The following is a 17,590-nucleotide window of genomic DNA, read 5'->3' as shown; positions in this document are numbered from 1 at the left end:
CATCTGGATTCTTCTCAGCACTAATAACCATGGTCTTTTAACAGAGCTAAAGAGGTTGAGGCGACAAGAAGTGAAAGACCTATTGGAAAAAATGTCAAACTTTGGTAGAGAACAAACATCTGAACATAGACTGTAATAAAAACATATAGATCTGGACAGCGAAGCTGAACTTTAAAAGCACCGAATGCTCTTCTCAGATTCAACAGAGATTGATTCAGTAACCTCAGGGGAATCGTGTAGTTCCACCTTTGTGCTCCATCTGCTATTGGTTTGAAGTTTGTTTTTCATTCATTTAAAAAAAATATCCTTAGTTGGATTTAAGAAGTTAAAATAAAGTTTTTCCTATGTAGCTCATGGCTGCTGAAGTGGCCCAAAAAACCCTCTTCTTACTGCTACCATCTAGGTCCTTCTACTTTCTGATTTTGTTAAAAAATGTCAGTCTTTTGGAGGCAAACTGTAGCTTACAAACACTCAGGCATCTTTATTATTTTTCTCAGAAATATAATTTTCTAAAAATTTATATTATAAAATATAAATAATTTTCTCAGAAATGGAAAGAAAGAAACAAGACAGTCACACTGTTTACTCAGTTAAACTCAATTCTTTAGACCAGTGTTTCTCAACCTTGGCAACTTTAAGGTGTGTGGACTTCATCTCCCAGAATTCCCCAGCCAGCATACTGGCTGGGGAATTCTGGGAGATGAAGTCCACACATCTCAAAGTTGCCAAGGTTGAGAAAAAATGCTTTAGGCAAGAAGAGAATAGTCTGTATTCTGTTTGCAAAGGAAGATGCAAAAGACCCCAATGGACACTGAGCATGCTTGGTGTTCATAGAATGCGACTATCAAGGGGTTAGTCAAGTAGCAATGGTAAAATGGCAAGGCTACCATATCTGGGCTGCAAAAAGATGGACACCCCCTTGATGACAGCGAAGAGTAGTTTTTTTGTAATCCTTCTGGGGTTTTGCAGCCCTGATAATCCTCATCATGGAGTCCTCTGGCAGATAGCATGGTTGGCTGGAACCCTATGGAGGACCCCTCTTTGTTACAGGGCAGGCAATTCTTGTGAAATGCAAAAAAATAAGTGAAAAATAAATGAAGGAGTCAAGGATTCCCCATCGACACCCCACAGAATGTCAGTTTTGCAGATGAGCAACCTCCTTAACAAAAACAGTGTAAGACATTTCTTTAATACTGTAGCTGTACATAATTCAGAAATTCAAGGCATGTCACTTTATCACTGCATTTCCATGTTTAGGAAAGGCACACATGTGGAACATCTGTCTGGTAAGTTGTTAGAGGAATAGAAACCTTACCATAAAAAAACACACACAGCCATCTTATTTCTATCACAGATCCTAAACCAAGAGCTAGTAAAGTTTATCACAAGTATGCTGTTATTTTTTAAAACCCAAACTGAAAAAATTGTGGAGGCGCCCTGCCCTGCCACAGAAATGATCTTCACTCCAAAAGTATGTGTGTGTTATGTTCCACTAATTTAACTTTCTCTAACAGTTACATTTTTAATATTGTTTAACTTAGTTTTATTTTGACTAAATTGTGCAAAATTGCATGTTGCAATTAGTATTTTAACATTCATATCAGAGCCCTAAATTTATTAACAAGATGAAGGGTATCATCCTGCAATGGTACTATGAGTAAACTGTATTAAACTCACTGGAACTTACTTCTGCACAGGATTGTGCAAAGATTAAGCTTTATTTTAAAAAATGCACGTTTTGAAGTTCACGTTTTTAAAAATCTTTACATCCATAGAGCAAGATCAATATGCTTAGAAAAGCAAAACAGCTACTAAAATAAAACCATGGTAGGGTAGAAAATACAAGCAATCCATATCTGCTTTGCACAAGCATTATGAAAGTGTTCCCCTGTTCGTTATGTTCACTCTATTTAAAATAAAAGTAAAGAGCCAATCAATGTGACAGCACAGTTCTTCTCTTATTTGCTCACCTGTCATAGAAATCATCTCTGTAGTAATCATAGTCAAAGTCATAGCCACTGCTTTCAAAAATAAAACAAAAGAGAACAGGATTAGTATTATGCTTCCCACCAATTACATTTTTGTAGCAACTATTGTGAAATAGCAGGATTCAGTTTCATAGATCTGGAAGGAAACCAAGTGTTCTGGATACATAAGTCTCTGATTCAGAGAAGCAAAACTATGTCATCACAGAGAACTCAGATTTACCACTGTACGTGTTTCAGGACACAACAAGGCATTTGGCAGTGTCTGTGGGAAATAATGTAATCAAAACCAAACAACCAAGACTTTAGATTTTCATTATGACATGGCTTCTTATTGATGTTACAATGATACTCAGCATCTCAACTAGCAAGAATTTACTGGCTCACACATAATACAAAACATTAATACAATCTGCAATGACACCATGTGATAGGTAAACCAAGCTAATATTGCTTATTCACAATCCATGGATTTATGTGTGAACTTAATTACTGTGTGTTAGGTTACTAAAAGATAAATGGATAGCAGCTGGGAATTCTGAACTATCCAAAAAATGGTTGATCAGGAGATGTGTGTTTGTGTATTTTAGCAACAGCACCTGCCTTGGTTCAGATGCTATAACTACTGTGACAGTGCCAGTGGTTGACTTAATAACTCACCATTTCTTTTTCTCTTCCAAGAGGGATATTTTATGAAATAATGAAGTAATGAAAGTATAATATTGCAACCCTTCCTAGAAGAAACTTCCAGCAGAAATCCGGCTGGCAAATCACAGAAATTGAAAGCTTTGACATTTCCTATTAAAAAGGAGTGTAGTTAGCAACACATTTGTTGGAAAGGTCAGCTTAAAAGTGAAAATTTTAATTTTGACTTGACATCTTTGACTTCATGGTGACACGAATGTGACATTTCCAGACAATAAAATCCAAGAGAGACATAAAGCTCAGTATTTCCACAAAAGAAAACACCCTACAACTGATGTTTCTAGAGAGTCTTCTCTATAAGGCAGAAGGCTGAATTTGGATAAAGAAGGACTCAGTTGGTGACTTTAGTGCACTGGATTCACATGTTGTTCAATTATATTGTGGTTTGTTTGGTTTTGGCTTTGGATGTTGTACAAATTCAGCCCAGTCTTATTTCTTCTATAAACCATAAGTAAACTATCTTTGGCTTAGTATTATGCATGAACCCAATCATTAGCTGGTAACCAATGGGTGATTGTGATAATAAAAGAGATAGTCCCATGTCTATATCCTGGACTTCTCAGATGGAAGAAATAATAACATGTTATGGGTAGATAGATACAATTACCCTTAAATTAAACTATATAAATTGGTTTAATAAATAAAATAAATAAATAAATTCTATTTCAATCAATCTTAGCAGGAAATCTTTGGGATGCTGCAAATGGCTTGAGTCTTCATATGAAATTCCTACTTTCTTATACCACCTGTATATTTTTTTCAATCAACAGCTTGAGGGCAGGACACTGACTTTTATTCTGATTATATGGGAGGTCCCATCCTGCAATTTCTATTTGGCTTCAACAATAGCTATTTATATTTGCTTGGGCAAGGAAAAATAAACGTATTGAACTAGAATCTAGGAAGCGGCCAAGTTTTCTTTTTGTTCTATACAGTTCAGTAGACTGCACTGAACTGCAGTAGTTTTCCAAGATTTCAGATGGGATTTCCTCAGCCTTTATTGGACTAGAGGCTGCCCTATGTTCCATGTTCTCTGGGGTCTCTGCACAGGCTGCTTATTCTCACTCCTATTTCTTGCTATTTTTTATGGATCCTAGAGTGCCATAAAATGGGATTGTATATATTTTGAAGTTCTGATTTTTTTTATTAATTTGTGCCAAACATGCGCTGTATAAATATACAAATTTGCATAGCATATTTTCTCCTGAAGTAGCTTACTTCAAGCTGTGGCTAAATTATAAAGAAAGAAATATAAAGGAAAAAAAATTATCATTTAGCCTTGTTCTTGCAGTGCTATTTTTTTAATGTGCAATGAGAGCCCCAAATGGGGACCTATTCAAACAAACAATTTCCCTTTTGTAGACTGTTTTTAAAAGAGAATAGTGCACAATTGTGCTTTTTATGTAGTAAATGTTAAAATCTCCCTTGGATTGAGCTCAATTCCTTGTCAATTTCATGGACAAGTATACACAAGTGATTTGCCACTGCCTTCTTCCAGGAAGCAGTTCTGACTTTTTGTCTAGTGTACAACCCTCCCATCCAAGTATTAACTAGGTTTGAACCTGCTTAGCTGTTTTGAGATCAAGCACTTTTGGCTACATGTAGTAAACTGGCATAAATTCTACTAATTTTATTCTAGATTCTAATCTAATCTAATCTAACTAAAAAAAATGGAAAATAATTCCTAAAAAAAATGTTCAGATGATGCACAAAAGTTGCATTATGTTAACTGTAATACACAACTTTTATTATATACATGCCGTATTTATTGTTTATTGTGTACCCACATGCACACACATAATTATTGGTTGTGTTCACATAACATGCTTAGCCAGGTCAGTTAAAGAGGTAGCAACTCCATTTGCACAAAATGCTAATCTCTTTACTGTTAATATTGGGTAGATTTTTTTTTGTGTCTGATTTAGTGTCCTGTGTGAACCCAGCCTAGATAGTCTTCCTTTTTTCATTGGTCACTAATACACAATTAGGCTAAATTCATGAATAAAGCTAAAGTAGAAAATGTAATAATGGCTTGTGAACAAGCCATGTTGACTTGGTTGATTTAATTCAGTAACACCAGCTTCACTGTGTTACTGTGTTAACATAGCTTCTGTATTATAAAAAGTCAAGGGAAGAATTTGGGCACATTTAAAAGCCCTGAACAAGCCAATCCACTTCTCCTCCACTTGCCAAACCCAAATGCCATGATCTTCACTGATAACATTCATTCATTCATTCATTCATTCATTCATTCATTCATTCATTCATTCATTGTATTTATATAGCTGCCCATCTCACACAAAGTGACTCTGAGAGGTGTACAATAATTAAAAAGAATAAGTACATAAAAACGATTACAATAAAAAACTATAAAAGCACACATATGTATATATATTCATATACATGAACTTCAGGGAAGGAAGACTGTATGTATGTATGTATGTATGTATGTATGTATGTATGTATGTATGTGTGATTCTGATAGATTCTATACATCCCTTCTTGCACCAGTGCTAAGTGCCAGGACCTGGATACTTCCTAAAGCGAATACACTGTCAATAGTTATATAAAGTGCAATGGCCCATGAGTTCAATTCCAAGGAGGAGGTTTGAAACCTATAAAATAAGATCTGGCTACTGAAACATGACAAGTCCCAATAAAGATGAAAGTAGTCACGTACTGCTTCCTGTTAGTCTATGTAACATTCTTCACATAGTATGTTTATCCATATTTTCAAGAAAATGATATTCTTGAAAAGGGATGGGACACCAACTTCCTTCCTTCCTTCCTTCCTGTTGCTCATTTTAACCATTGGGAAAGATCAGGGTGGATTAGGCCCTCACAGATTGCTGCAGGTACTTAGGTCTAAAGGTGGTAGCTCCAGTCTTGGGGTTAAAGAGACCAAAAGGGTCTTGCAGGCCATCAGTTGCTTGTTTGTTATTCTGAATGTTCAAATTGCTTTCCAGACAAGTCAGATGATGTTTTATCATTGTTATAATAAAGAAAATCATGCCAAAAAATATCCTGTATGGCGTTTTCAGGGACTGCTATGCCATATTTGCTCATCTGTTCTTTCTCCTTGCTGTTAGTTTATTTTAGGGCTTTATGGAACTTCAAAGACAAACTCTAATTTAACATAGCTTCAAAGTTTTCCTTCCAAGTAAAGCTCCCCTTCCAAGTGGTGTTTCAGGGTGGTCATCTAGCTTCTACCTGGATGTCCAAAAGAGCCTCTGATTGAATGTCACATATGCCAGGCAAAGTTCAAGGCAGCAAAATGAGGAACAACTCAGTTTTGTTCATTACCTTGGATCAGATTATTTAAACAATCTAGACTGAGATAATGTCTCAAGGCAGAACTTTATGCAAGCCTAATTTATCTTTATTTATATTTATGCCTGCATTTACCTCACTCCAAATAAACGTGCTGGATTCATGATTCCTATTTTTATAAACCTTGAATATAATCCCTTTCCTATTAGTTCTGTCAAATTCCTGTAATGCTTTTCAATCAGAAACAACAATTAGGAAATAAATATTTGGCCCTTTTAATGGGAAACAAATGACAAATGTATTATCAATGACAATTCTTTAATCTTTGATCTATGTAATGGACAACGCCACCCTCTCAAAACTGTAACTTCTTCATAGCCTTAACAACAGAGCATAGAATTTAAGGCCACTTGCTCTAAGATTTCTATACCCATGGCAGACACTGATCAAGTTATAAATTAGATGTTTTCTTAATAAACAACCACTGTAAGCAAAGACATGAAGGGACAAATGCCATTAATTATTCTGGTGGCCTCTGGTTTGCAAATGTTCATTATCTGAAATTAGTAATGGTTTGGGGATTGACTTTGACTTAGGGAATAGCCTAACTTTTCTCCAGCTTCGTAAATACAAATACTGCCTTGTAAATGTCTTTCTTCAGTGAGAAAAGTAGGGAAGTATCTTAACTGGGATGAACATATCTGAGACTTTAACAGCTGTAACTAGTTCTTTCAAAAATAGATAACTCCAAAAGTATTCCTTGTTTTTTTTCCCAGCAAGCTTGGAGAGCTCATACTGCGACCTGACTGTAGTCTGTATGAGATGAAATCTAACTTGCTTTCCTGGGAGCTCTCCTACATGCCACCTAAGTAAACATTCCACCATTACATTAAAAAAATACTACTTTTCTCTTAGTCCCTGTTTTGTTTAAACATCTCACTAAGGAAGAGTTTTAGAGAATTAAGAACATACTGTAAAACCAGTGGCCTAATCAAAACTTTAACTGTGGATTTTTGACTTTCTGTTTATGGTCAACATGGTTATTAGCGTTTAATTACAGGTTCCAATTATCATATTTTGGAGACATTATACAAAGACCTAATACTGGGAAAGATGGAAGGAAAATGAAGAGGATGTCCAGCAACAAGGCGAAATGACTCAATTACAGCAGCAATGGGCTAATCATTGGAAGATCTGGAAGGCCAGGTTGGAGGCAATACATGCTGGAGAAGGCCTATCTATGTGGCTGCTAAGAGTATATACCAACTTGATGGCATATATTCAATCAATCAATCAATCAATCAATCAATCAATCAATCATTTCTGGATAAGTATGGACCGGATTGTAGCAACTCTAACATATTGTAATTAAATCCCATGTTTAGGAGGATTATACCCTAATTGTACAGCAGATTGTGTGACCATTGTCTTTGGAGGATGGGCTTCTGTTCAGTGGCAGGAGAAGAAACCCTGCCACTGAATGGGGACTTCTTTTTCTTGCACTAATTGGCTTGGCTCACTTACATGGCCACCCTGTTTTTAATCATCTTTCTGAAATGTACTTAGTTCCATCTGTTATGACTAGTAACTGGATTAGATCAGAGGGGAGAATATCCTTGCAGGTGTTGCTGAGCTACAACTCCCAACAGCCCCAGCTTTTTTAGCTAATGTTGGTAGATGCTGAGAAAGGTGGTTCAGCAACATTTGCAGAGCTACAGGTCCTTCCCATATGGGCTAGAGAGCCTTGCATTCCTTTCCAAAGCTAAGGTCCTCTTTTAGAAACCGCCTCCCTATTGAGTCCAAAAGCAGGAGGGTATCACTAAAGGTAAGAGGGTATAAGTGCTGAGATAACCCCAAATAATTACTGCTATATATTCTTTAATTCTTCTAATAGTTGAATTGGCTAAGAAATAAACATTTTTTCACCTGAACTTTGAATAAGATTTCTGGCTAACTGCTGGTCTCTCTGATGCTGATGCTTGGGGACAGGAGAGGGACCATCCCCTGTCTTGTTAACTACTATTTGACAGATGAGATGGGATAATGCTGTTTTTCTTTTTTTGCTGATAGAGTTCCTCTTAGCTATATTCCTATAATTGCTTTCTGGATACTCCTAGTTTGAGACTAGTATCAAAAAGTGAAGCAGGGGAATCAGAGAAATCAGTTTCCTCCCAGAGCCTCATGGAATTACATAACAAATAAAACAGTACAAGTGCAACTCCTTGAAACGGGTTTGGTCAACTTGCTTGCACTCAAAGGACTGGAAACAGCCTTCATCTGTTCTCCTCACCTGATGGACTAACACTGTGAAGAATTTCTATATAATGCTTACGGGCCCCCTCTCCATGAGACCTTGGACATTTCAAATAACAGACTGGGACAAATCAGTGTGGTCAGAATGTCCCTAAGAATAATGCTCTTGCTCTGTGGGTTGTGCCTCACTGGCTGGCTTCATACAACACACTAGGTACATTAAAATAAGTTGGATATCTTGACGTTCCACATGTTGGGAAGAGGGATGTATCTATAAAGTTATCTATGCTAAGAGTCAACACCAGCTTGGTGGCACAAAATTAGTGTTGTGGAGTAACTGCAGGCTTCTTAGCATGAGGTGTGAGCCAGGCCATAATTTTTAGCTACAATATGGTTGATTTATTTGGATACAACATGTTAGGCAAACACTGAAATCAAGTTGTGTTAGCCTGGGATTAGTGTTCTGGGTAGTATGAAAATCCATGTAACCTTAGAGCTTCAGGCCATCTTTAGGCTAATGTTGTGTGATCCTCAGCTTAATTGCAAAACCTCTATGTAAGAATCAGCTCAGACCTCTAATAAGAGCCAGAGAAAGGAGAAGGAGAAGGAGAAGTGTCTTAGAGAGAATTGGTGTCCTCATCCACTACCTACTGCTTGCTTAGATGCTGCTTCCTAGTTGGATGCCCCATAGTGGCTGCCAATAGATTCTCCTAGAAGGAATGCAGTCCTCAACCTTGGATACCCTTTATTAGCTGAGACCAAATTACTGTCCTAGGCATGCAAATAAATGGACCTTACTCCCAAGATAATATATTTAGAATCGGGGTGCTAGACTTTAACTAGAGAATCAATGTATTTCAAGACTATATAACTTTTGCATATCCTCAATTATAAATATTTCTTCTGATTGGTTTGCAATTTTTTAAAAAGTCCATAAGAACATTTCCATTTCAGCATGTATTTAAAGGCATAATTGAAAATGTATTCTCTCTGAAAATTGGCATTATTCCTCACATTCCATATATTATTCCAAAGTATTTTGATTAGGGTTTGTTGCTGTTGTTGTTGTTGTTGAAAGTTATTCTGAGAAGGGCATAAGGCAATGAATACCTTTTCCCAATCTATAATTCGTCTGGCAGATCAGGTCAGTTCCCATTGGACTTCAGAAAGAATGAATTCATCCAGCATCCCTAATGGTGTATTTAGGATGGAGAGATTCATTTCTAGAAGATCATCTACCACATCAGCTTTCTTTCACCCAGATTCATTCTAACCTAATGATGTTGTGTTTAGGCTATTCCATCTGGCTAGACATGAAATAGCCAGTTGCAGATATTTGGTTAGCATTCAGCATAGATTTATAAGCTCTTTCAGCATAGATTGTTTGACCAGGTCTCGGACTTATCGAAGTGCGGAGGCAAGTTTCCTATATTGTTCCATAAAATACACTGTTACTTTCAATTTACATTCATTATTACATGGCTCTTAACCAAAGATGACATAAAACTTAATGCAGTTAGTGAAATCATAATTGTTAGTCTATTAGTCAACTAGAGAAATTGATTAAAAGCCTTTCAATTTGCCAAAAGGATGCCTCTGATTAGTTGGTTGGCCAATTTTAAGCAAAATGTTGATTGTTTGTAATGCAATAATTACAGGAGGCAGAGAGATATTATAAGAGGACTACCTCTTATAATATCTGTCTGCCTCCTGTAATTATAAGGCTACCTCTTATTACCAGTAGTAATGTATGGCTGTGAGAGCTGGACCATAAAAAAGGCCGAGCGCCGAAGAATTGATGCCTTTGAACTGTGGTGCTGGAGAAGACTCTTAAGAGTTCCCTGGACTGCTAGGAGGTCAAACCAGTCAATCTTAAAGGAAATCAACCCTGATTGCTCATTGGAAGGATCGATAATGAAGCTCAAGCTCAGATATTTTGGCCACCTAATGCGAAGAGAGATCTCTTTGGAGAAGACCCTGATGCTGGGAAAGATTGAAGGCAAAAGGAGAAGAGGACGGCAGAGGATGAGATGGTTAGATAGCATCACTGAAGCAATGAGCATGAAACTGAGCAAACTCAGGGAGGCAGTGAAGGACAGGAAGGCCTGGCGCAGTATGGTTCATGGGGTCACGAAGAGTCGGACACGACTTAACGACTAAACAACAACCTCTTATAATCATGATGTTCTAACAACATGCTAGTATCCTCTTTGAAAAAAATAAGATAAGCAGTTTTGTTCAAAATGATTATTTTATTCATATGGAAATGTTCAAAACTCAGTGCTCCATCAGCACAGATGACTTTAATTGACCAATGAGTCTTAAAAGAATGGCTATGGCCATCTCTTAAATGCAGTAGGGACAATGATGGATTTAATTAAAAAATCCTCCCCTTCTATCCATCTAGAATCACAGAATTTGAAATATTGAGGAATTCAGAATTATTCATGCAAATCACTGGGACATACAGAATTATATATTCCAAGTAACTTGTTACTTATTTTAGAACTATGTTGTCCTTTACTCTAAGATTTCAGTAGCGTAATGTAGAGTTAAATTAAATTACTATATAAATAAGAATCAGAGCAATTATATCTGATGTACCCACAGCTAAATTAGTATCTTAACTGTAGTACTCAACGCTGTTAAGCATTACCTCCAGTTGCTATGGCTATAGCGAGTGTGTTGTGTTGATATGTCCATGAGATCTGCTAAAAATGAGTAAAATCTATACTTGTGTAAGTGCCCCAATTTTCCATATTATTTATTATTACGGATGATTACATTTTATTCACCTCTTAGTAATGCAAGTATTTGATGTGTCTATCTAGCTGGGTGAAGGGAACATAACAAGGATGAAGCCAAAACATCCATCTGGGCAGAGAAGAAAGCCCAGTGATGATAAAAATAAGGCAGAACATGTCTTCCCTTTAATCTTAAGAAGTTTTTCTTTTTATAGAGCTGCCTGAAGGGGCAAATAATATTTATCTGAAGTAATGAATATGATGAAAGAGGCAGAATGAAAAAGGCTATTGACAAGAGCGCTATTCAGTAACAGTGATGGGCAAAGGATGAAAACCTCAGTGAATGTTTTTACTTGAACCATGATGTAGCTGGAATTGGGGGAAGATAATTGATTTAATCTTTTACTTGGCCATAATTATGCAACCATCACCATTTGGTAGAACCCAACTTAAAAATCTACTGCTTCTTACCCTATATCAATCTATACAATTAGAATCACAATTATATTAACAAATATTTCTCTACTTTGCCATCTATTCTAAGGCATGCTGAAAACAGGGTGTGCAAACATCTGTATACTGTATCTTCTATATGAGTTGGACTTCAACTCTCAGAATTCCCAGCCACCTTGACATTTGGCCTACTGTCTTGAGGACATCAGTTGGGAAAAGTTGTGATGGAGAGACAAAATGATTTAGTCCAGTGATCTAGTCATTTAATCTAATGTTCTGACTTATCCTCTCTTGTAGTTACCACCATCAGTTCTTCTTGGTCACTAACTCTTTATTCACCACTCTTAACCCCATCCATGGCTTACTGCCTCCCTGCATTATTTTTAACTTATAATCTTATGTATCTGGAGAGAACAAAAGAGTTGGCTGACTTCATCTATTATATATTTACAAGCTTCTCCTCCTCTTCTGTTGTTGTCTTGTGATCCATATCAGCTTTATGAAGCCTCAGACTTCTGCCCGTCACTTTGGATGCTCTGCTAAATTTGGTGCTCATTTCCTAAGGTCTCTGCTAGGTTCTGCTCCACTTCTGTATCTCTCATTTTGCTTGCTGCCCATCACTGTGTCATCTTCTATAATGTTTAATCTATTCTGATTCAATCTGTTCTGAATAAACAATCTAGTCTGATCTCTTCTCTGCCATCACCCTCTCCAACATCTCTCTCTACACTTTTCTCTTCCTTCTACTTTTTTTGATGAGTTCAGTACTCTCTGACCCTCATATTACTCCTCCATTGCTGTCTCTGTTTCTCAGTTACCTAGATAGCATTATCCTTCTCTCTTACTATATTCAAACCTGACATTAACTGCCCCTCCTGTTGTCAGAAAGCCCTATTTTTTTTTTTGCTTAATCCTTTCTTTCCATTCATTGTCTCTTCTACTATTTTTTGCTTCCAAACTCCTGTCATGTGCCATTTCTTGCTGCTCTCTGAACTTTATTGCCTTCACCAAATGCATGGATGACCTAAGCTCTAGAAGCCTTGCTCAAAGACCCATTTATTTTCGAGTGTCTAGGTCTACATCTTTTCCAGTTTTATACTCTACAATCCTGGGGGCCAAGAGTTTATTCTTTTCAATCTGTGGGTGTGAAGATTCATATTCCTAGGGTGAATCAGCATGTTCTTAGTGATCACTTCACAACAGCCATATCAGGCCTATTTCTCATGAGGCTACTGAAGAATTCTGAGAGTTGTAGCCTAGGACAGCAGGTTCTGAAAGGCTGCCATAGAGCATGATTAAATACAGGCCCTGGTGAAATCCTCAGCAACCCTACCTGTACAAGGCAGATGCTGTTCTCTTTAGTCCTTTTGGTCTGTTGGGCTTCGGTTCTCCAGCCATGTTTATATCTGCAATGAATAATGGTTTGGAGTTACTGCAGTATCTTTCCCTATCTGTCCTTAAGGCAAAAATTCAAGACAAATTCAAGCTATCTTTAACAATTCTTTTGGGGTCAGGGGTTGCTGCATAATTTTTCTGTTTTAATACTGGGCAACAGACATTTTCTTCAGATATATCTGTCATATGCAAAGAAGCACTGGTATTTTCCTTTGGTGAAAAATATATGTGGTATATTTCTATTCTGCAAAGATTTTCAATAAGAACTGTCATGCCATTAATAATTTCCCATCTAAGTCATTGATCAATTAATTAATCAAATACAATTAAATATATTTTCATATTACCAAAGCCTCCAAACTCAAACAAATCTCCTATCCGATATTAGGAAGATAAGTCAGCTTAAGTCTTATGTACATAATAATCATCACGGCTCATTGTCTGAACAAGGATAGATCTCCCTCTTGCTTCCTCGCTATTTGCAGGACCCTGAATCCTTCAGAAAAATGGATTCATGAAGAATTCAACACCCACCTAAATCATAGATATTATAATTAAAAGTGTGCCTTTCCTTTATTACAAAATAAATGATAAACACAGGAAAAGATGCTCCTTAATAACATAGAAAATATTATTTATGTTACTTTAAACTCCTCTTCCATGCTACCCATGCTAAAAGCTATGCTGGATGCTAAAATATGTCTGAGGTTACCTGACATAATTGAAGGGATGTTTCTCAATTTCAGCACTGAAAGAATGAATCAGATGCTTTGATCTGCCAACAAAATTTTCCCTAGCTTCCATTCCAATGGGTTGAGTGGAACATGGAGATTGAGAAGTACAACCAATTTTCACTACCTTCGTGGAAACTAAACAAATCAATTGAAAGTGTAAAGGTACTGCTTAACAGAAGCAAAGCGTAAGGAAAGGCTGGCTCATTTAACATGATCTGTTAAAGATGGTGCAACATCAGTGATGACCTGCATGTAGAGCCAGACCATTGTGGTCCTATGGCATAATATGAAGACATTAGCAGCTTTACTAATGTGAAACAATGCCTGGATGGGAATACCTGCCTAGGAATCCTACCACTCTGTTGACACATTAGACTAAAACCATCCATAGTGGCTTGATTGATTTTAGTTCAGTATGTTTGTCTGTTTGTTTGCTTTATTTATGTACCAGCCAAATCATACAGCTCTGAGTGTTTACATTCATAAAAGCATAATGCATTAAAGATTAAAAGCCACAATACAAATCTATCAGTAGTAGACATTACAATACAGTGGCACCAGCATACACTAGGCAACATCAGTTCTTAAAGCCCTGCTGAACAACTCCATCTGGGCAGCTTTTTGAAAGTCCACAAAGTTGATGTCAGATTGACCTCCAGTGGGAGGGTATTTCATGTAGTGGGGGACTTCACAGAAAAGCACTACTTCTAAGCCCCTGCAGATCTCACTTCTCATTGGTTGGGCAGTTGGATAGCCCCAATCAATATGACGGAACTAAATGGGTCGGTTCTATCTAGAGGTGATGCTGCAAGTACCTAGGAGTTAAACCATTTAGGGCTTTAAAAGTTTAAACCAACATTTGAATTATATCCAGAAATTTACTGGAAGCCAGTACAACACTCTCAATTGAGTTTTCACATGATTGTAATAGCTCTCATCCACCAGTATGTCTTACTTGCACCAATTGCAGTTTGTGAATAGTCTTCAAAGATAGTTTCATATAAAATGCATTGCAATAGCTTATCCTGCTGGTAATGAGGGCATGTGTTACCATCTCCAGGTCTTCCCACTTCAGGTTGGGCCCCAACTGCTGATATATCAGCTCTACCTGCCCTACCAGCAGTAGCTATGAGCCCAGTAGGACGCACAAGTTGCACACCTGCTCTTTCAGGGGGAGTGCTACCCTGCCCAGAGTAACCACTGAAACTGATGGAGAATCAGATGGTTTCTGAACAAATAGCAACTCTGTCTTGTTAGGGTTCAACCTCAGTTTGCTTTCTCCCATCCAGATCATTACAGTATAGAACAGTGGGTCGAGATTTCCATGGAATCTCCAGCTCAGCCCAGGTGGCAATGTACAGTTGGTATCATCAGTGTAATAATGATGCCTCACCCAAACCAATGGATAAGTCCTTCCCAGCAGCTTCATACAGATGTCAGATAGAGGCAAGAGGACTAATCCAAAGGGTGAAGCTCTCTTCTGGTTGTAATTGTCCACTTAGGAAGAAGTGGAACAACTATAAAACAATACCTTCAATCCCCATCTCTTTCAGGCAATCCAGAACGATGCCATGGTTGATAATGTCAAAGATTGCTAAGAGATCAATAAGGACCAAAAGGGTATACTCCCTTAAAACATATCATCCACCAGCATGAACAATGCCATTTCAGTCTCATGACTGGGCCTGAACCTTGGCTGAAAAGGGTCCAGATGTTGCATTTCTCAAGGGCATTTTGCAGCTAGAGAACATCACCTTTCCTAAAAAGGAGAAAGGATAATTATCTAATATTGCTGGATCCAGGATAGGTCTGTCCAGATGAGGCACACCCAACACCTCATTATAGTCAGCTAGAACAACCCTCTTCCCCTCAAAGACATTGATAGCCTCCTGGATTCAGCTCTTCACACCCAAAGACCTGCTCAGACATCTGAAGGAGCCAGGAAGGACATAGATCGAGACTATAGGTGACAAAGTTCAAGGCAGAGAGTGTCCACTGCAGAACAGTCCACCACCTGGAATGAATCCCAGATAACAGTATAAATTGCCCCAGTCAGAACATCAGACACCACCCATGAGGAATCAAGATTCTGGTGAATTTGAGCAATGTTGTGCATTTGAATGCAATCTTTGTATTTGTAAACCATAAGTTAAAGGCAGGTATGGGAAGCATTGGGTCATCATGAGCCACAAATTTTGGGGGGATTAGTAAGAGCAAGGACTTGTTTTGTGAATGAAGGTGAAGGTGCTGAACTAGCAGCTGGGAGACTATGAGTTGTAATCTTCCCTTAACCATAAAAGTCAGCTGGATGACTTTGGTCCAGTTGCTCTCTCTTAAGGAGGGAGCATTATGTATGCCACCTTAAGTTGGGATACAAATCACATGAATGAATGAACGAATTAATTAATTAAAAATGATTGGGGAGATGAAGCAACCAAGACAGAACAATATCATGCACACAACAAATTTTCTGTTTTTTCCTCTTTGAAGGTTGAACAGTTTTATATTTTGGGGGAGCCTGTGTTTGTTGTTTAAACTACATGACCTCTATTTGACCTTCAAAATGTCAAGAAACTATGCCACACATTTTCAATGGATTCCCCCTTGCCTGCAACCTCCTGCATGTTCTGAAATCTGTCTCTGCAGAATCTCTGTATGACCATGAAAATGCTGGGTGTTTGGTAGTAGAGAGGAAAGGAATGATCCTGCCATGTGAGTCAAGAAATGTTGTCAAAGACTCCTGTCACTTCAAACATGAGGAATTTACATGCAAAACAGATAAATGTGATCCATTCAAGGACTGAGAAGATTAGAGACTTAATAATTAATGGAAAATCTATTTCTGCTGAATATATTCACAAGTTCTAAGCTCGTCACAAGTTCTAAGCTGGTTTCAGGTGAGACAACTGCAACCATTTCTCTTAAGCTAGGATTTTACCAGTCAAAAACATTAAAAATGGTTGAGGAATAGTGCATATCCACATCATTTAAAATCAAAGGAAGTTCTTCAATATTATTTATATCAAATACAACAAACTTTCTTGAAAATCTCCAAGTGGACTTGGTATTTGAACTTGATTACTTCTTTATGCTAGAAGTGTACATGTGTATCCCTGTCCATTGGCGGGAATTAGAGGCATCTCACACGTGTTTCTGTGCTGCTTTGATTTGGAGGGGGACCCCTAATTTCCTAATTAACTGCTAGGGCAGATCAGATGAAGTTAATACTCTCCTTTTCTTTATTTTCCAGGGAGGTTGCCAAATTCTATTCTATAGTCATTGCCATTCAATGTTTAATACCACTGTTACCTTGATGAGCTTACTTATTGATTTATCAAATTTATACGCTGCCCATCTCACTATACAATATACACTATAATATACAATATACAATATATATATACAGGGTTAAAAGACAGGGAGAGTGTCCTGAAACCACCAACCACCCCCAGTGCTGTGAGCCCCCATTAGATCCTCAACCTCACCTCAGGGGGCAAGATGTTCCACAGGGTGGGGACAATAGCGGAAAAGGCTCTCCTCCTAGACTCTGCCAGTCAGAATTCTTTAGCCAATGGGGTCCGTTACATGACCTTCCTGCTGGACTGGGTGGGATGGGCGGATGTAATTGGGACGAGATGGTTCCTCAGGTAACCTGGGCCCATGCCATGCAGGGCTTTAAAGGTCATAACCAACACCTTGAATTGGACCTGGAAGTAAACCAGCACCCAGTGCAGCTCACATAGCAGAGATGTTACATGTGCAGCCCTAGAGGCACCCATAACTGCCCATGCCACCGCATTCTGCACCAGCTGCAGCTTCTGGATACTTTTCAAGAGTAGCCCCATGTAAGTGCAAGTTGCAATAGTCCATACAGGAGATGATCAGGGTGTGAATGACCGAGAGAAGGGCTTCCTAATCCAGGAAAGGGCACAACTGGTGCACAACATGGAGTTGAGCAAAGGCCCTCCTAGCCACGGCTGCCAGCTGCTCTTTGAGCAGGAGTCCTAAATCTAGCAGGACCCCCAAATTGTGCACCGGGTCCATCTGAGGC

At 38.1% G+C, this 17,590-nt stretch overlaps 1 protein-coding gene across 11 annotated transcripts in view; it reads right to left on the bottom strand.

The window, feature by feature from the left end:
• The window catches only part of RALY (RALY heterogeneous nuclear ribonucleoprotein), a 248,357-nt gene that overhangs the window by 11,346 nt on the left and 219,421 nt on the right, over nt 1-17,590 (bottom strand). For 9 of the 11 annotated variants that reach the window (XM_088153550.1, XM_088153553.1, XM_088153554.1 and 6 more), the window contains 2 exons: nt 12,744-12,816; nt 1,971-2,021 (listed from right to left, as the gene is read on the bottom strand). In XM_088153550.1, the coding sequence (XP_088009676.1) occupies nt 1,971-2,021; nt 12,744-12,816 (124 nt within the window). The remainder of the gene's footprint in view (nt 1-1,970; nt 2,022-12,743; nt 12,817-17,590) is intronic. The other 2 variants (XM_088153555.1, XM_088153558.1) reach the window with 1 other exon arrangement.

This window comes from Python bivittatus, unplaced genomic scaffold (genome assembly GCF_059951505.1).
Source record: "Python bivittatus isolate LINGU-HERP-01145 unplaced genomic scaffold, Pbiv_v1 ctg000700_np1212, whole genome shotgun sequence".
Taxonomy (NCBI): domain Eukaryota; kingdom Metazoa; phylum Chordata; class Lepidosauria; order Squamata; family Pythonidae; genus Python; species Python bivittatus.
Note: the sequence above shows the minus strand (reverse complement) of the source record. Positions and strands in the feature narration are given on the sequence as shown.